A 20,670-nucleotide genomic window follows, 5' to 3' on the forward strand; every position below is an offset into this window, starting at 1 on the left:
TCACACCGACAGTGTTTTAGCGTCCCAATTTTCCCACATCCCGTCCAACATTTGTCATTTTCCCCTTCTGTCATATTAACTAATCTGATAGGTGTGAGGTAGTACCTCAGAGTTGTTTTGATTTGTTTCTCTAATCAATAATGATTTAGAACATTTTTTCATGTGACTGTAGATAGCTTTGATTACTTCATCTGAAAACTGCCTGTTTATATCCTTTGACCATTTATCTATTGGAGAATAACTTGTATTTTTATAAATTTGACTCAGTTCTCTATATATTTGAGAAATGAGGCCTTTGTCACAGAAATTTGCAAAAAATTTTCCATAGTTAATAATTACTAATTGTGAATTTCCCTCCATCCTGTTCTTTTTCGCTTTCTCAAAAAATGTTTTGCTTCTGACCATTACCTCCCCCAGTCCGCCCTTCCTTCTGTCAGCCCCTCCCCCTTCTCTTATTGCCTTCCCCTTCTGCTTTCCTGAAGGTAAAATAACATAGATTTCTGTACCCAACTGAGTGTCTATTTTCTTTGAGCCCATTCTGATGAGAGTAAGGTTCAAGAATTGTCTGCCACCACACCCCCTTCCCCCAGTTCTCCTCTACTCTAAAAGCTCCTTCCCACCTCTTTTTTTCTGAGATAAATTACCTTATTCTACCTCTCCCTTCTCTCTTCTCCCAATGCATCTTCCTTTTTCATGCCTTAATTTTATTTTTTTTAGATATCATCCCGTCACAGTTAACTGATACTTGTGCCCTATGTATATGTATACTCCCATCTAACTGCCCTAATAGTGAGAAAGTTATTAGAAGTTGTAAGTATTATCTTCCCATGTAGGAATGTAAACAGCTTAACTTTATTGAATCCCTTATGATTTCTCTTTCCTATTTACTTTTTTTATGCTTCTCTTGAGTCTTATCTGTGAAAGTTATGTTTTCTATTCGGTCTTTTCATCAGGAATGCTTGCAAGTCCTCTATTTCATTGAATGTATATTTTTTCCACTGAAGGATTATATTCAGTTTTTCTGAGTAAGTGATTCTTAGTTATAATCCTAGTCCTCTTGCTGTCTGGAATGTCATATTCCAAGCCCACTGATCTTTTAATGTAGAAGCTGCTTTATCTTATTTATCCTGATTGTGGCTCCATGATATTTGAACGGGGGCTTTTTTGGCTGCTTTTAGTATTTTCTCCTTGACGTATGAGCTCTAGAATTTGGTTATAATATTCCTCAGAGTTTTCATTTTGAGATATCTTTCCGGAAGTGATCAATGGATTCTTTCAGTTTCTGTTTTACCATCAGATTCTAGGATATGAGGGCAGTTTCCCCAGACAGTTTCTTGAAAGATGATGTCTAGCCTCTTTTTTTGATCATGGTTTTCAAGTGGTCTCTCCTGGCTCTGTTTTCCAGGTCAGTTGTTTTTCCAATGAGATATTTCACATTTTCTTTTAGTTTTTCATTCTTTTGACTTTATTTATTGTTTCTTGAAGTCTTATGGAGTCATTAGCTTCTACGTGTCCGTTCCTAATTTCTAAGGAATTATTTTCTTCAGTGAGCTTTTGTGCTTTCTTTTCCATTTGTCCAATACTGCTTTTTAAGGAGTTCTTCTCTTCAGTGGATTTTTTTTTCTTCTTTTACCATTTGGCCTATTCTCTTTTTAAAGGTGTTATTCAGTATTTTTTTTTGTGCCTCCTTTATCAAGCTGTTCAATCTTTCTTGCATAGTGTCTTTTTCCAATTTTCTCTCTACCTCTCTTATTTGATTTTTTAAATCCTTTTTGAAGACTCATGATGGAAAATGCTATCTACATCCAGAGAAAGAACTATGGAGTCTGAATGCAGATTGAAGCATACTATTTTGTCTCTCTCTTTTTTTTTTCCTTTCTCATGGTTTTTCTCTTTTGTTCTGATTCTTCTTTCACAACATGGCTAACATGGAAATATGTTTAATATGACATGTGTAGCGTGTATCAGATTGTGTGCTGTCTGGGGGGGGCGTGAAATTTAGAACTCAAAATCTTATAAAAGTGATTGTTGAAGACTAAAAATAAATAAATTTAAAAAAAAACCAAACTCCTTTTTGAGCTCCTCTAGGAATTCTTTTTGGGCCTTGGATCAATTCATATTTTCCTTGAGGCTTTGGATGCAGCTGTTTTGACTTCGTTGTCATCTTCTGAGTTTGTGTTTATATTTTTCTTGTCACCATAGCAGCTTTCTGTGGTCCAGTTCTTTTTTTGTTTGCTCACTTTTCAGCCTATTTCTTGACTTTTAACTTTATATTAAAGTTGGGTTCTGCTCCTGGGATGGAGGGGCCACTGTCTCAAGCTTCAATTTTTTGTGCTGCCTTTTTCAGAGCTCACTCTGGGGGTCAGTAAGTTTTCGTTTCTTCCAAGGTAGTGTGATCTGAGAAGTGTGGTCACTGCTCTCCTGGCCTATCCTCTGGTCTGTTAGTGGCTACAAGCATTCTTCTCCACCCTGGAACTGTGACCAGGGTATCCTGTACATAGTCCTGTAGACAATCCCTTGTAATCTCCTTCTGACCATTTGTACAGCTCCCGTACTATCTGTGGACTGAGAGTTCCATAAACTACTGACTCATTTACCCCCAAGGCCTGCTGCTGGCTCACTGGGGCATAGCCTGCACTGAACTGTGCTCTGATGTCACTCTGGTCAAACAGACCTTTCCTGCCAAAATTCTAAGTTGTCTTATACTGGAAAATGGTTTCACCCCATCCTTTTGTTGGTTCTGCTATCTGACTCTGTACTTAGAGCTTCATGAGTTTTGCTCTTCTTTTAGCTAAGTAATTACATTAGTTTGTATCACATGCCCATATCAACAGCGGTGTTGCCATCTAATTGGTGAAAAACTGATAATAGTAGCTCCACAGAGTCCTACCCCTATGCTTGGCTATAGTGAGTGTAATCCGTGGAACATTGTACAATGTTGCTAGTGCTTTGAATATGATCCCAGTGATACAGGGGTGAGGGCTAACCCTGCTAAGAATGGAGAGGCTTATCACTGTAGGTTGGCGGGTAGGTTTTGAATTCTTAGGCCATGTCAACCTATGAATAAAAGAAATATTAAAAGTGTCCCTAGTCCTGTGTGACCCCTTCCTCTTCTGTGATAGTAGTGGAATATTGTAAAAGGGGGAAAGAAGACATAAAGAATCGTAATTTTTAAATCATCTAAAACATTAGCCTTAAGTATTGATTTTCTAGATGCAAGATCTTTGTTCATTGGTTAACAGAACAGCATCCTACTGGAAGAACTAAAACACAACGATAGTAGTGTTTTTGTGATAACTTAAATAGAAAATACCAAGAACTTGGAGGACTGGTTAGCAAAGAGCCATGGCAGAACAATGTCAGTACAATCTAGGGCAAAGAGTATTCATAAGAAGGGAATGGTCAACAGTTTCAAATATTACAGGACGTTCAAGAAGGATGAAGACTGAAAAAAGGTCATTGGATTTGTCAGGATTTGTCAAAAGATCATTGGTAATCTTGGAGGGAGAAGTTTGAGTGATGAGCTTGGAAACCAGATTGCAGAGTGTTTAAAACAAGTGGGTAGTGAGGAATTAGAGACAATGAATTTTTTTTAGGAATTTGGTTGTGAAAGGATGAATATAGGTTTGATAGCTAGAGGGGATGGCAGAATCAAATGAATGCTTTTTGAGTCTGAAGATCTGGGCATGCTTGAAGGCAGTAGGGAAAGAGCCAGTTGGTGGAAGATTAGGAAAGGAAAGAGGATGATGGAAGGAGTAGGCTCCTAGAGAAGCCTGAAGGGAATGGGACAAAGGACACAGGTAAAGTAGCTGGCCTTGGCAAGAAGGACAGTACCTTTCTGTAAGACTCTAGAGCAGAGGAGGAGAATTAGGGATGATGTTGAGAGATTTTGAATTTAGAATTGAGTAGCATAAGCATATTCCATGTTTATGATGTATGGCTTCAATATTCTTTGTAAAGTATGAAGTGTGGTCTTTTTTCCTGGGGCGGGGGGGGGGGGAGAAGGACTGTAAATTCCAGTTTGAAAAGAAAAATGAATGTTTGGAAAAGCCTCAGGGGAAGTGCAGTAGGGTGTCAAGGGAAGTATAAAAGGATTGTTGTGCAAAATTGAAGGTTTAATTAGATAATTAGATTAGATAATACAAATTTGTAGTGGATTTAGTCCATATAATTGTGCTGCTTTGTCCAGCAATAGTCCTGCAACCTGATAGCACTTTTATCTCATGAGTCTAAATTCAGCGCACTTTTCTACTATACCATAATTGTTAGACCTCTTTTTAGATATATATATGTCTTATCTCCCTACCTAGCTGTGTAAAGATTAAGAGCAAGTCAGGAGAGAGGAAGGGAAATGATGGAAGTAATGCAGGGTTCAGGTTTGGGATAAATTGCAGTAGAGCCAGTTAACTACACATCAGTATTTTGAAGGGAGAAAAATGAAGCCAGAGAAGCAGTAATAGATTAGGAGAGGAGGGAGGCCCAGAGTAATGAGTTTTGAGAGGTTGAAGAACAGTTTTGAGGTGAATGAGGCATAGGGAGAAAGATAACAGATTGTGGTAAGAGAGGAAGAAGATAATAATGAAATTAAGATATCCTATATAAGACTTACTTGTGACTGAAATGAAGTGAAAGTATAGGTCATAGGGATTTAGGAACATGTGTAAACTGGGGACCAAGAGTATTTAAGAGGTTTACCAACATGTATATTGAAGTCTTTAGGTAGAAGAGAATAGCTTGAGTATAGAGAAAGACTGAGTCAGGTATTGAACTCCTTGAGAAAGGTGGGAGAATGATTTGGGAAAACTGGTAGATAATTATCTCCAGGATCTAGATGAAGCAGACCACCAAAAGGAGAGGTTGTTGATTGATTGCAGCAGAAAGAGGAACTGAAAGTTTTATTAAGAGGCCCCAGTGTGTAGGGGAGCATGAGAAAAACTGTGACCATTAATGGGAAAGGAGCGCCCAGCAATGGAACAAATTTGCTAAGATTTCTATTGTGTTTTGTTTTTGTCATCATGGCATTTGGATTCCTAATGTGGCAGTCTCTGTGGTTCTATGCAAAGTAGAAATGTCCCAAAGGAAGATGAAAGGAATTGGGGCTGCACCAGACTAAATATAAAATGAGAAAATCAATGCTTCAATCCATTGGTGTCAAGCAAAATAGAAACAGGCCACTAAACCATACATAAAGGATCCCTGGGGCCTTTGACTTAGAAAACCACATATTAACATTGTCTATGTTGTACAGTATTTTGATTTATTTTGTTAAATATTTCCCAAATGTATTTTAATCTGGATTGGGCAGGACTGGAGAGTGTTGCTGGCCATATTGGGCTACGTGTTTGACACCTCTGTTCTAAGTAACATAATCTTTGGAAACTTAAGGAAAAGCTTGTACGAGAATCACAGGATGAGAAGGCGTGAATGAGGTACAATCTTCAATAGAAATACCTATATCAATAAGTGGAAATTATGATAGATGGTTTAAAGTTTACAGAGGATTTTACATATGTTATCAATTTAATCAGCTTAAAATCCTAGATATGTTGTATATTGGGAGCAAGGGATGTTTGTTGGAATGTTCAGAAGTAATGAGATACTTATTTTGGGATTATATCTTTACAAGTAAATCAAACTTTAGGTTTTAACAACTTCATCTAACAAGCACATCTTTTCATTGAAAATGTGGATATTTTCCATAAACCCTAATTGCAGATATTTATTATAAATATTGTTTTTTTATTGGATTTGTTGCAGAAGTAAGGACCTCTTTTGTTTAAATGTACTTGCTTTTGAACTGTGAAAATTCAATAGTGATAGTTTATTGGTTCAGCTCTGGAGTAGCTAAGGTAGAACTATTATGCTTTCAGCTAGAGCTATTTATATACTATCACTGAGAACTCCTTTTTATATTATTGGCGTTATTGCCTCCTATAAAAAGAGTGTTAAAAGAAAACTTGGGAATTTTTTTATTCTATGCCCTTATTCGCGGCAATGATATTTTTAGAGGTTATTTCATCATCCAAGCTTAGATCTTTGCAGAAAAGGCTTTATCTTTACAGTAAAGGCAGACAAGGACTCAACTTGAAAGCCTTTCCTTCTCAATCCTTCTGTTTTGAAGGGGTGAAAGGATAAGACCGAGTGGAACTCAGTGTGTGAATTGTACCCCTTTGCCTTTGTCTCCCCTCTCCTGATGGAGAAATCTACTTGATTGAGGAGAAAGTTGTCTGAAAATTGTCTGCCTTTTAGAAAAAAAGTCTAAACTACAAGAAACTGCTTCTGAACTTCTCTATGCAAAATGAAAAATAAACCTTAGTGGTTATCCTTATTCCAGTTTTGCTTTAAAAGAGAATATTTATCTTGAACATTCTAGTATAATAGGTCAGGTAAACATTCCTTTAGAATTTGTTTCTGTTAACATCCATTGGACTAGTTCTGTACCAAGGATAAGCTACTACTGCAGGGTGACTGGGTATCTACAATATGAAATAGAATGGAAAAGAAGTGCTGCTATAGGAACATAAAATATATCAAACCATATTATTAATAATAAGTTATCGACATTTATACGGTACGCTATAGTTTACACACTGCTTTAGAATATGATTCTTACAATTCTTACACCTTAAAGAAGGTGATACAGGTTTTATTTTCCTTATTTCACAGATGAGGAAACTACAAGGTTAAAGGAATTAACCAAGGTCACTCAGCTAGTGAATTTAAACCCAGGTCTTTGAACCTAAATCCAGCTCTCTTTCCACTCTACTGTTCTTCTCATGGTCATGGAATATTTAAAACACTAACTAGATTTGTAGTCATTATTTTGGCTTGCAACATTAAAACAGTGGTGCAGTTTTATTTAGCCAGTCTTCAGATAGCTTTAGTGGTAAAAATTCCTACAAATGGTGGTTATAGTTACATAGGAAATCATGAAGCTGTCTACATCCAGTGGTATTATGGTAAGCATTATGATCTCAAACACAGGTATAGACAGGGAGAGTGTGTGTGTGTGTGTGTGTTGTGTGTGTGTGTGTGTGTGTGTGTGTGTGTGTGCGTGTGTTTTGACTCTGCCCGTAAGATTAGGGTAGAATAACACTGAAGGACATGAAGTTCAAGGCAAAGCCCCTAGTCCCAGTCTTTAGACTCTGTCCAAGTATAATAAACAGGAAGTTCCTCCCCTTAGGACATGGAGTTCATATACTGCCATCCCTTGCTCTCTGCACCCTAAGAGGAATCTTAGGGGGTAAGGGTAGCTAATAGTACTCTCAGAACTCTTGTCCAGGTTTATAAGCTAAGGCATCCCAACATAGTGCCAGAGGTTTGACATGTCAAAGGGAATTCCTGTGAGAGGCAATAAGGAAACAAATACTGTGGGAGGAAGAAGCGGGTAAAGGCAGTCAGGTTCATTCAGTGCGTACTTCTGACCAGAAACAGCTTGGGCAGAAGGGATGCTACCTTGGTGGGTCATTCACAGGTCAATTGTAGTGGGAGAGATTTGGCCATATAAGAGTGAGGGGGCCTTGTATAGGGGCTAAGGTGGGATCATTCCCTTTACTTGCCCCTTACTGGGATTAGACTTGACCAGAGCCTGTTGGTGGGTGTAGGACATAGCTTTTGATACGCTGACTAGGCAACTCCAAGATGGTGGGGAAGGATCCCAATAATGAAGGGGCAGGGGCTCTTTTGGCCGGCAAGCAAGACACTCTAGAGCAGATGAGTCAAAGGTCAGTAGGGGTGGGGGGGGTGAAAATATACAAACACTGTATTAGACTTCTTCCATCAAGTTGTCTTTGCAGTCTTTGACTGTTTCCTTGTTTTTATGAACTATTATTACCTATATAATTGTACAATAATGACAGTCAAATGTGAAATTCCATTTTCAGCTTAACCTAAAAAATGAAATAGTATGTATTTCAAAGGAACACACTAATCATTGTGTCCTTGTATAAGAATTTTTAAATGATTATTTAAGACCAACTTTTGCAAGACTTGGTGAATTTTTTGCCTCTGTGGGGGTTTTAGAGGCATTATGTTTCATGACTGCAAATCAATTTGCAAAAAGTCTACTGAAGTGTAATACTTTAATATAATTTAACATACCCATGTACCAGGGTGTGAAGTTGGATTTTTTTTCTTTATTCAGAAATAAGCTGACAGTAGCATTCAAGTATACAGTTCAGTTTATCTCTAGTGAGAAGTCTTCTAAAATTAAGTTAAATATAGTACAAAGGGTAGAGAGAATCAATAATATTTCATTTCTTTTAAGTAAGGTCTTTATGTATTTGCTTGGTATGCTTATAAATTTCTCAGTATAGGAATATTTTATAATATATGTCAGTTATAGATTTAACCATAATAAAAAAATAGTACCCAGTTCTGAAATATCTTTTATCTGTCCTATAGAAAACTGCTTAGCTAAGTCTTTATATAGGAAATAGATGTTTAATATATTTTTTAAATAACTTTTTAATACTGTGAATGTTAATGTAAAAGTAGTAAAACCTTAACACATAGTAAGTATCTTGTACCACTTGCTGTGTATAGCACTGTGGCATAATAGATTTCTGGATTTGAGACCAAGAACCTTTGGTTTGAATCTAAGCTCAGATACTTATTAATTATATGATTATTGTCAAATTATTTCACCTCTCTGAACTTCGGTTACCTCATCTGTAAAATAATTATAATAGTTAACATTTATATAGTACTTACTATGTTCCAGGCACTGTGCTAATATAAGTGCTTTATAATTATTATCTCATTTGGTCCTCACAACAACCCTGGTAGGTAAGTGCTGTTATTATCCCGATTTTATAGATGAGGAAACTGAGACAAACAGATGAAGTGAGTTGTGCAGGGTTACACAGGTAGTAAGTGTTGAAACTGAATTTGAAATCAGGTCTTCCTGACTCCAGACTTGGTACTCTATCTGCTACAATCACCTAGCTAAAAATAATACTTGTATGACCTATTGCAACAGGGAGCTTGTGGGAAAAAAAAACAACTTTGTAAATGTCAAATTGATATGTAAAATGAATTACCAGCAATTAAATAATTGGGAATTCTTCTGCTTACTAGAAAACACTGCACACAGTAGGTAGCTCAGTATATATACTTCAGTTCTCCAGTGGAACTGTAATTTCCTCATAAGTTCCTGTTAATGATACAGATCATGAGCTATTTATATTTGCCTATCATGTTTGATTCTTATCCATATCTTTCCATAAATTCTTCATGAGGTTTGGGAGGGGTCATTTTACATTGCTTGTATACCTTTGGAACATGAGCAGTACTCATTGATTATTCCTCACTCTTGCTACTTTATTGGCCCATATTTTCTGGTCATACATCTCTCTGGTGACATCTTTTATGCCATTTCACTTGTACAATTTTGGTTTTAGTTGTATTGCAACCTAATTGCAACTTCCCTGTGCCTTTCCATTGCTTTTTGGGTGAACTTCAACTTGAATTCTCAGGAAACTGATATTCTATGACTTGTAGTCATGTAGCCCTACTAGAAGAATGTTGTTAAAACAATAGGCTTTTATTTAGGGAAGAATTATCGTGTTATTGAAAATCCCATGTTATTGCCTACTCTCCTCCTTTTCAACTCATGGCTTAGTTTGTTGGCCCATGAACAATATTTGTCTAAGATATATGTACTAATAATGGACCACCTCTTTGGATTTTTTATCCAGTTGTATATCATAAACATGAGACATTCTTTATCCACTTAGTTTTTCTAATTTAGATGGTTAGGTGGAATCCTCTTAAATGATTATAAATGGCATTTAGGAGTCTCTGCAGTATAGTTATACATAACTATCAATAATGTAATTTTCAATTATTTTAACATTTTTGTGGTCTAAAGATTTTCATATTGCAGTGACAGTTGAAGCCACATTACCAAATATAAGGATTGTTACAGCAGTTTCTACAGTAGCATTAACAAATGAATAATAAAAATGACCAGAGTGTTACCGTTAGAATATTAGAAATGAGCATTGAGCAATTATCTTTTTAGTGTGTCAATAAATTCAAAAGAGCTCTAGGTGTTTCTGTTGTTAGGTCTTTGGAACAGTTTCTTATTTACAGAAATATCCAAAACAGGGGAGTACAAATTAACTATAAATCATATTACTGAAATTGTACTATTATTATCACATATGGGATGGTTATGGCAACAATAATACAGTAAGAATTTATAAGCCCATAATAAAAAAAATCACCCCCATTTATTCATTTACTTTAAGGTTTACACAGCACTTTACAAACATTATCTCATTTGGTCCTCACAACAACCTTGGAATGTTGGGTGCTATTGTTTCTATGTTATAGAAGAAGAAATTGAAGCTAAGAGAGGGTCTTACTGCTTGTAAGTTGTCTGAGGCAGAATTTAAACTCGGGTCTTCCTGATTCCAAGTTCAGTATTCTTTCCACTGATGCTGTTTCTTCATTTGTAAAAGGTCATGCATGTTTCCAGTTCCTGAAGGATGTGCCAACATTGAATTTACTTAGCTATGTACCTTTTTTTCTGCCCAAGAAAATGTGGAGTTTTTGGGAACTGGGACTAATTCATTATTGTCTTTGTATTCCCGCTTCTTATCATGGTGCTTGGTATATAGTGGATATTTAATAAATACTTGTTGAATAAATAAATGAATGAACAAATGGATTTACTATGTGGGATCAAAGGAGAGTTGAGACCTACTTGTAATTCCTAAAAAAATTCTTCAGCTCCTAGGGAATGTCAATGGATGGGTTAATTTATATGGCAGGTTTAATTTATTTTACAGGGTTTTTTTATGTTTATGTTAAGTCTAGCAATTAATAAGTATTCTTTTAACTTTTTTTGAATGTCATCTTCTCTCTTATTTTTTCAGGAAATATTTTTATATTTATCCACTGAACTAAAAAAGCTATCAGAACTCCACAATGAAAGACTGTTGGATACATCTCATAATCCTATATCTCTAGGTAATTTTCCTTCTTATTTCTTATAAATATTTGTGACTTAATGAGCCCTAAACTACTTTCTAGAAGGAAATAAATCATTTTTGCTAGCTGGGTAGACTTTCTGGTTTCATGAATTTCACTAACTAAATCCTCTGATCTAGTGAAGTTTCACATAACTTCTGCGTGACTTATTTCTAGGGAGTCTCCTACACACTGAGAAAATCTCAATCAGAACAGATATATTCATCATAACTGCTTAGACTGCTCATGTATATCCATTATGGCAAGTAATAGCAGGAATTCATTGTATAATATATATTAAACCTTATTTCTGACAGTCTTTTTTTAGAAGTTGTATTGTTTTTGTACCAGTCATTTTTCCTTAATTTCTTTTCCCCATTCAGAAGCCTTCTCTTTTAAAACAAAAAAATGTAAGCAAAAGCAAATAATGTAGTTGACTATGTCTGAGAATGTGCAGTGTTTAGGATCTGTAGTCTCTCATCTCTCCTGAGAAGCAGGAAGAGATAAAAGTAAGAAATTCTGCCAAATACTAAGCAAATCTGCCAGTCTCCTAGCAACAGTATGGGGGGGGGAGCTAGATTTGTTTTTTTCTTATGTCATTGATATATAATTTTGGAGAGAGAAAAGTTTAGCCTTATAATTTTTATTGATGTAGGGAACTCTTGTAAGAAAATTCTCTTTACCAGTGCAGATTGACAGTTTACAAACTTAGAAAGTAGGTGCACTGAGAAGTTTTTTTCCTAGGGTCACAGAGCCAGACATGTGACAGACAGAACTTGAACCCAAGTCTTCCTGACTCCAAAGCTGCTGCTTTTATTCACTATAAATTCTTTAAAATTAAAAAGAGAAATGTCTGTGAAAAAAGGGAAAAAGAACTATTTTTACAAAAATATTTACAGCAGCTCTTTTTGTGGTGGCTAAGAATTAGAAATCAAGAGGATGCCCTTCAGTTGGGAAATGGCTAAAGAAGCTGTGGTGTATGATTGTGATGGAATATTTTGCTATAAGAAATAACAAGTAGGATGATTTCAGAAAAACTGGGAAAGACTTACATGAACTGATATAAAGTGAAGTGAGGAGAACCAAGAGAACATTGTCCACAGTAACAGCAATATTGTATGATGAACTGTGACTGACTTAGCTATTCTTAACAATACAGTGATCCAAGACAGTCCCACAGAACTAATGATGAAGCATACTATCTGTCTCCAGAGAAAGGACTGATAGTGTTTGAATACAGACTGAAGCATGCTATTTGTCATTTTTTTCTTTTGTTCTTTTTCTTTTATTCAAGTCATCTTGTACAGAATGACTAATATGGAAATGTTTTACATGATTGCACATGTATAACCTATATCTGATTGTTTACTGTCTCAGGGAAAGTGAGGGTAAGAGAGGGAGGGATAGAATTTGGAACTCAAAACTTTAAAAAACCTGCAAATGTTTAAAAATTACCTTAACATGTAATTGGGGGGGAATAAAATACGTATTTTTAAAAATATATGCAGGATGTCCCAAAAGTCTTAGTGCAGCTTTAAGTTGTAGGTGGGATACACAGGGCTAATTCAATATTAGGAAAACTATTAACATATTATATCAGTAACTATAACTATATAACAAAAACAACAAAAATCTTATGATTATATCAACAGAAATAATGTTAAACGTACTCAAGCAATAAACTCCCTGAAAATTAGAATAGAGCAAACAAATCAGTTAACTCCATAAGACAGCATGAAATACTAGAACAAGATCATAATATTCTGAAAATGTAAGATCATAACCAACTGGAAATTGAAAAACATGTCAAGGCCAGATCCTTTAAGAAGAATTGAACTCCCTGAAAATGGATTTTTTTTTAAGACCTGGACACTATTTGAAGAAATCACAAATTAAAACCTTTCAGATCTCTTAGAACCAGAGGGCAAAGTTAAGATGGAAGGAATTCACTTAATACTTCCTGAAATATTCCCCACCACCTCCTCCCCTCTAAAAAAAAAAAGAAAATCCCAAGGATATCCTTGCCCTAATCTAGAGTATCCTTGTCCGTGAAAAAATATTGCAAGCATCCAGAAAGGAATTCAAGTATGAAGGAACCACAGTCACGATCATACAATACATGATAGCTTCTACTATGAACGTCAGGAGATTTTGGAATACAGTACTAGGAATTATAACTTAACCTGCAAAGCTGAATATCATCCCTTAGAGGGGAAAAATAGACCTTTTATGGAATAGAGAACTCTAAGAATTTCTGATAAAAAGACTAAGCTGAGTAGGAACTTTGAAATACAAACACAAGAGTCAAAAGAAACAAAGGAAGGTAAAGTTACTGCAACAGTTGGAAGGGTGTGTATGATGATGCATTGCTAACATTCTAATAGGAGTAAAATGTGAGATAGTTCTCTCAGAGCTTTAATGTCTTCAATGGGATTGAAGGATTTAAGTAAGAAAGAAAATTTGGGTGTGGATTCTGTTCTGAGGGTTTGAAGATAGATAAGAGGTGGACGAAAGGAATACACTAGACTGAGATAAGAGTGTGGAACTTGCTCATAATTGGAGTGTATAAAAAAGCTATACAAAAATGGAGGAAAGGAGTGGAAAGGAAATAAATCTTGCTCTTACCTGAAATAGACAAAGGAGAATTGAAAACACACTTAGTTTGGTTTAGAAACATCCTAGACTCAGAGGGAAAATAAGTAGGGATAAGGAAAGAAGAGCGGAATAAGAAAGGCATGATGATACCAGAGAAGTAGTAGCCTCTAATAAAGCAAACCTTCTGATCCTGAAGGGGAGATTAAAAGGGAAAGAAAAGAATTAGTATCTAAGGGGATGGAGAATACTCTTCAACTATAGAATAGCAGAACAAGGGAAAGAAGGAAAAAAAGAAAAAATTAATTGGGATCTAAGGGGTATGGAGATACCCATCAACTGGAGAATGGCAGAACAGATTATAGTATATGAATGCAATGGAATATTATGATGTTGTAAGAAATGATGAAAGAATTTCATAGATACCTGAGTAATATGCAAAGTGAAGGAAACAGAGAACCAGGACTGCCATTTTATGACAACATAAACATTGTAAAGAAAAATAACTTTGAAAGTTTTAACTAATCAGTGAGGTGTACAATCACAATTCCAGAGGACCACTGATGAAAGATGTTCTCTATTTCCTGAGAGAGAGAGATCATGGAGTCAAGGTTTCAAAAAAAGTATTGATTTTTGAACATTGGCACCATGGATTTATTTTCCCTCACTTATTCTAATTTGTTAAGAGGGATTTTTTTCTCTCAAAGGTTGATGAGAAGTGACTAGCACAGTGATGCCCCCTAAAATAGTTCCATTGAAACATTTTTCAAAGTGTTTCAGTGAACAAAAGAAAGCAACAGTTTGAAAGTAATGTATGGAATTTGTTATATACTTTTTTTGAAAAAGTGTTATAAAATAGTGATTCATGGTTTCATATGCAATGTTTTTATGTTCTGTATATACAAGAAAATATTATTCTAGTATTTAAGTTCATAATTTAAAGAAATCAAAACAAAGATAAATGTTCCCAGTTTTCTAAAAAGCAAAAACTGTTATGAAACTCTTTAAAAATAAAAAAAAGCTACATCTTATGAATGATGAACAAACTAAAATTCAAGTCTCAGAATTATCATTGTTCAGTCCTTTCAGTTGTGTCCTATTCTTCGTGAACCCATTTGGGTTTTTTGGAGGGACAAAGATACTTGAGTGGCTTGTCATTTTCCTCTCCAGCTTGTTTTACAGATGAAGAAACTGAGGCAGTTAAGCTACTTGCACAAGGTCTCACACAAATAAGAAGTGTCAGAGGCTGGATTTGAACTGAGGTCTTCCTGATTACATTATTTCACCTAGCTGTCCAGTCTCAGAATTGTCTTTTTATAAATGAGGCAGCATGGCTTAGTAAAGAGCACTGGGCTTAAGAGTCAGAAAACCTTGATTTGTGTCCCAGCTCTGACACTTTCTAGCTATGTGAACATGGATAATTTATTCAATTTCTATGAGCTTCAGTTTACTCATTAAAAAATGGTTTTAATAATTCCCATACATTCTTCCTCACAGGGTTGTTTTAAGAAACACTTTGTAAACCCTAAGGTATTATATAAATATTGTTAATTGTTAATATATTTAACACAGCACGGTCTCATTTTATACAATTCAGGTATTTATAGGTAGGAAAAAAGTACTTAAGATGTATATGTTCTGCAGTCTGGAGTTATACCCAGAGCGTTATGAAACTGTACATACCCTTTGACCTAGCAATACCACTATTAGATTTTTTCCCCAAGGTGATCAGGCAAAAAGGAAAAGAACCTGTATGTTCTAAAATAGATATAGCAGCTCTCTGTGGTGTAAAAGAACTGGAAATTTAAAGGAAGCCCATCAATTGGGGAATGACCAAATAAGTTGTAATATATGATTGTGATGGAATACTACTGTGCTGTAAGAAATGATGAGCTGGTTGATTTTAGAAAAAAAAAACATGGGAAGATTTGCATGAAATGAGCAGAAGCAAGAGAACATTGTATACAGTAATAGTAATATTGTTCAAGGAATAATTATGAATAGCCAAATTACTCAGAGTATTATGAATGCTCAAATCAACTACAAAGGACCTATGAAGGAAGATGCTACCCACCTCCAGTGAAAGAACTGATGAAAGAAGTATGCATAGTATTGTTTTACATATATTTATAGATCTTTGTCAAGTGGTGGCCTCTCTAGTGTGGTGTAGTTTGGGAGGAAGGGAGATAATTCAGAACTTAAAATGTAACCAGAAAACAAATTTAATCTAATTTAAAAAGATGTGTGTGTTTTGCTAGCTGTTCTCTATGTATGATGTTCCATCTCTTGCCTTTATGCTTTTATGCACATTTTCCCCATACCAAGAATGCTGTCTTTTCTGTGTTTCATAGTATCTTTCAAAGCACAACTTGGATGCCATCTCCCATACAAGGCCTTCTCTAATGAACCCACTGTCGTTTCCCACCCCCATTTTACTGGCACACTCTCTTAAACCTACTTTGTATATACGTAGTCATTACTTATGTAGGTGTTATGTCTTCCTAGTAGAATGTAAATTCCATGGGGGCATGTACTACTGTCTCATTTTTTATCTGTATCCTTACTGCTTAGCACAATGACTTGTACATAGAAGGCACTTAGTAAATATTTATTGAATTGAATTGAATTGGAATCACATTTCCTGTTGACTTACAGCATAACTTCAGAGTTCTGTTAATATAGGTAAAAAAATTTTGGCAATTGGTATTGAAAATCACAATTTAAATCCTAAAATTTACTTCTAGGAGCATTGAATTTTTTTAAGCAAATATTTTATGTGCATATAATTTACCCATACAACCTCTGCAAAAGAACATAGGCTCCATATTCCACTTACATAGTCTTTGCTTAGTCAGTAAAAGCAAATATATATTAAAATACATTCCATGTAGGAAGTTTTCATAAACTGCATTGGATTTTTGAATATTTGAGCAGCTACATTGACCATATCATCATTCTCATCATTTACTTGGCTTTCTTACTAGCTGGAAAAGTTACATAGTGATACTTTTTAGACATTGAGGTGGTTATAATCAAATGAATTTGCATTGCTGTGATGTTGTTAATAGATATGCACATTGAATTTTGGCTTTATTTAATACTTTAAAACAAAATTGTCAGCTGAAAATGACTAAAAGATGATGGTCCTTGCACTTAGCACACCTACTAGGTGCTTAATAAATACTTGTTTCCTTCCCCTTCTGCTTCCCTGTTCCTGAAGTTTTTATAATTTCTGGAAAAACTAAGGCTGTCTTAAGACCCTGTTTTTCTTTATTCAGCTATGTCCCTTAAAACATTGGATGAGAATTCTGACAAAACTGTCACACAGCTTGGATCTATGCTTTTTACTAGACAAGTGTCTGGAGCCAGGTAAGCATGTTTGAGAGAGGTGGTTTGTGTTTTGAGTTTGGCTTTTTAAGCTTGATGTTTAATAACTATATTTTATGTAATAATCATATGTTAAGTATATGCTGAAGCATACTTGGAGACTATTGAAAAGAAGACTGGTTCTTTCCAGAAGTACTGTTAAGAACTTGAGTATGTCATCTAGCCCATAGTCTTCATTTTTAGATATTTTTATATTTGAAGCATTCCATTTTTTAAATTCTATTTTTTAAAGATCTCAAAGTTTAAAAAAACCAAAACTTCTCTTGGTAAATAAGATGCTAATAATTCTAACTTGATTATTTTAAGTGATTGCAAGTATAACTTTTTTGTGTTCTCATAAACACAAATGGATATTTCACCAGCAATTTTTAATAAAAGACAACCACTGTGAAGGAAAAACTTAGTTCTTGAATTAAATAGAGTGTGGAATTCCATCTCTGGGAAAATTCACTTGAAAATTTTACTGTATATCTGTGTGTATTTAGCTTGGAAGAATGTGTATAAAATCTGGCTCATTTCATTTAATCTTTTATTAGGTCATGGAGAAAAAAGAACTAAAATATTTTTATGTAACTGTTCTTTATTTGCTTCAATTAAAGAGTTTATATTTTTCTGTGGAGTGCATAAAGGGTAAGGATTTCCCACAGATGACAAGCTCTTTTACCTTTGATTATTCGGTGTTCTTCATTGGTGAACTTCTACCGTATGCATCTTAGTTTTGGTTCTTTTAAACTTGTCATTTTCACCTAATCTTCAGCTTTGTTTTTGATTGTCTTTATATAGGTTGATTTTTTAAAACTGATTACAAGTGCCTCTAATGCATAAGATTTTAGGGAAAGAGCTTGAAAGGATCTTAGATGGCCCTGAGCCTAACCTTGTCATTTTACAGATGAGAAACTGAAGCCCAGAGAAGGGATGTGACTTGGTCAAGGTCACAGAGGTAGTAGTAAGTGATAGAGGGGAGAATGAATTGAAATTCTCAGGTTTCAAAAGAAGTGCCTCTAGTTGACTGAGGCCCTCTGCTCCAAGTGTGCGAGTTTAGGTCTACTGATAACAAAAACTAGCCATGAAATAATAAAAATCACACATTAGAAACTACCCTTAAGATCTGGCTGTTATTAATTGCCTGCCTAACACCGTACCTGCTGCAAGTGTGAAAGTGGCCAGTTGGGTCAGGGACTTAACTGTCCCTTCTTCTTTATTACTTGCAATGCATCCTTAACATAGTGCTGAGGACATAGTAGAAAACAAATAAGTACTTCTTGATTGGGTGATGCAAGACATTAAAGTGGGGTTACTGGTGCCAAGTAGAAGTGGCATAGCCATGTTTTTAGGGATCCCAGAGAAATTTAGAATTGGAGTAAGGTTACATATGTATAGTAATGTTGATGTATGTGGTTTTGGGGTTTGTTCTCCACTGACATATATATGATACTTCACATTAAAATTTTGTAAATGGTATTGTGTCAATAGCATCAAATATATTAAATAGTGAATGGTTTACCAAATAAATTTTTTCTTTCAGGGTTGTGCCTCAGGGGATTCTGCAAACTATGAGTGGCTACACTTTCAAAGGCTTTTCTTCTCATGCAAGTAACTATCCTTGTGCTTATCTCAATGCCTCATCAGCAATTGGAATGAAAAAACAAGATGTAGAATTGTTCATAAAAAGGCTTGATAAGTGCTTGAAGTCAGTGAGAAAAGAAAAAAGCAAAGAGAATGGTGGTGACAGTGCAGTTGATAATTGTAACATCACTGAAGATGTGAATATTCAAGAAATGGCCTTAAATCTGGATAATGCAGTTGTTCTCGATGAATGCAAAGAAGTTTATTCCTGACATATGCAGTCTTTCTGTTTATGGTTTGAAATAAGTTTTTGAAGATAACTACAATGAATAATAATTTGTAATTTTTTTTATATTAATAATTCATTTGAAAATGTGTAGTTAATGTGCCTGAACAGAGAGTGAATTGAGTGTTAGCAAATATTATTATCTTTTGAATCTTGGGCTGTTTCATAATTATGCCTCAATCTTTATAATCTTCCACAGAATAAAATATACTTAACATTTTTCTAACTGAAAAGTAGTCAGCTATGCACTTTTATTCAAGTAGTCCTTACTAATATAAGGATAGTAAAATTGCATATAATTCTCTGAAATATTTGAACTGCTTTTTTTTCCTGACTGCCCCCTCATTTACACGTTATATATGTTCTAAGTTATGTCCTGTTGTATAGTTCATATGTTTGTTGATAAATAACCATATCCTAAGGAAGGTTGATTAAAAACATGCTTATTAGTTTGTTTTTATTAAAATAAAGAGCTTTTCAAGAAATGGTGAATTTTTCAAATTTTCTATGGTGACTTTAGTTATCTAGTTTTATTTTTTAATGAAATACTTCTTTATGGGTTCACGATGTGATGGAGTGACCAGAGCACTGAAAAGTGGGAGGCCTGGATTTTCATCTCATGTTTGTCATTGTGTGATTATGTAAGCCTGAGCAAGTCAATTAACTGCTGGGATTCAGGTTTCTTATCTGTAAAATTAAGGGATTGATATTTAAGATCCTTTTCTGCCAAAATTCTCTGATCCCAGATTCTTTGAACAAATACCTTGTATTTTGGCATATGAGAAGTATAAGTGATGGTCAACTTCAGTAGTTCCAAAAATACATTTTTATTAAAGAAAATTTTAAAATGTACCTACACTTGTTTTTCTTTAAGCTCATAATAATATTTGATCTTTTGAATCTATCTGCTGTAAGGCACCATGCTTACATAATCTTTTGTGGGGCAGCCAACACTAGGATTGATTAACTCAAGCATATTTGGATGTATGCATCTGCTAGGGTAGAAAATGAAACAGTGTGAAAATAGTTGCTTCTCATGAAGTAAAATTCTTTAACTTAATAACTGTGGTATATATAAGGTATTTGGCTTATGTTCCACATAGATCAAAATGCCAGAAAAACTCCCAATTGAGATTTGACTATACCTTTGATTTCATGATTGCATCTTTTTTGATTGATTTTAAAAATGAGAGAATTTCCTGGTACTTGAGCTTACATAAAGCATTAGTTAAACTTTCAGACTATTGTCCAACATCAGCTACAACTTATACAAGTTCCAGTAAATGTAAAAGGAATACTTTATAAACAAATATAATAATGTTTTAAAAATCTTTTATGTCTCAAAACTCTTAATTAGAAAATTTTATATTCCAAGCATCACATTCATATCTGTGTTTTCTTTTTGTTATCTTTTGAATTCCAACAATATTTTTAAAATTAAATTGCTTTTGAAATTTTGATGCATTTCACATAAATATTCATGAATAAAAACATTGTGCAATGATCATACTGGGGGTTTTTTTATTTTTATTGTTTGAAATGGGATTGTAAGACACATAAAAAACCAACCAGATGTAACAAAATCTCTAGAGCATAAGAAAGAAAATTAAGTAATAATGCAAGTGTAAATGCTGGCATTGCAGCTTCATATACGTGTAAGCCAAAATTGTTTTGTAGAAAAAGTCATCTATATTGTGGAATCATCATTTAGCTTAAGAAAAGGTAGAGCCCAGAGACTAGCAAATGTTTTAATCTGCAATGTGTCAGCAGTTCTTGGACTTCAGCTGCTGAGCAGATAATACTAATTAAAGATAAATTACATGAACTCACATATAAATGATAGATATGGTATAACATTCCTG

General features: G+C 34.7%; 1 protein-coding gene across 1 annotated transcript in view; it reads left to right on the plus strand.

The window, feature by feature from the left end:
* Window positions 1-20,313, plus strand: part of SEPSECS (Sep (O-phosphoserine) tRNA:Sec (selenocysteine) tRNA synthase) — a 67,991-nt gene extending 47,678 nt beyond the window's left edge. The window contains exons 9-11 of the mRNA XM_020992404.2: window positions 10,884-10,977; window positions 16,848-16,938; window positions 18,482-20,313. Of these exons, the coding sequence (XP_020848063.1) occupies window positions 10,884-10,977; window positions 16,848-16,938; window positions 18,482-18,794 (498 nt within the window). The 3' untranslated portion in view covers window positions 18,795-20,313. The remainder of the gene's footprint in view (window positions 1-10,883; window positions 10,978-16,847; window positions 16,939-18,481) is intronic.
* The last annotated feature ends 357 nt before the right edge of the window (window positions 20,314-20,670 follow it).

The sequence above is a fragment of the Phascolarctos cinereus genome, unplaced genomic scaffold (assembly GCF_003287225.1).
Source record: "Phascolarctos cinereus isolate Bilbo 61053 unplaced genomic scaffold, phaCin_HiC Scaffold_9;HRSCAF=440, whole genome shotgun sequence".
NCBI classification, from domain to species: domain Eukaryota; kingdom Metazoa; phylum Chordata; class Mammalia; order Diprotodontia; family Phascolarctidae; genus Phascolarctos; species Phascolarctos cinereus.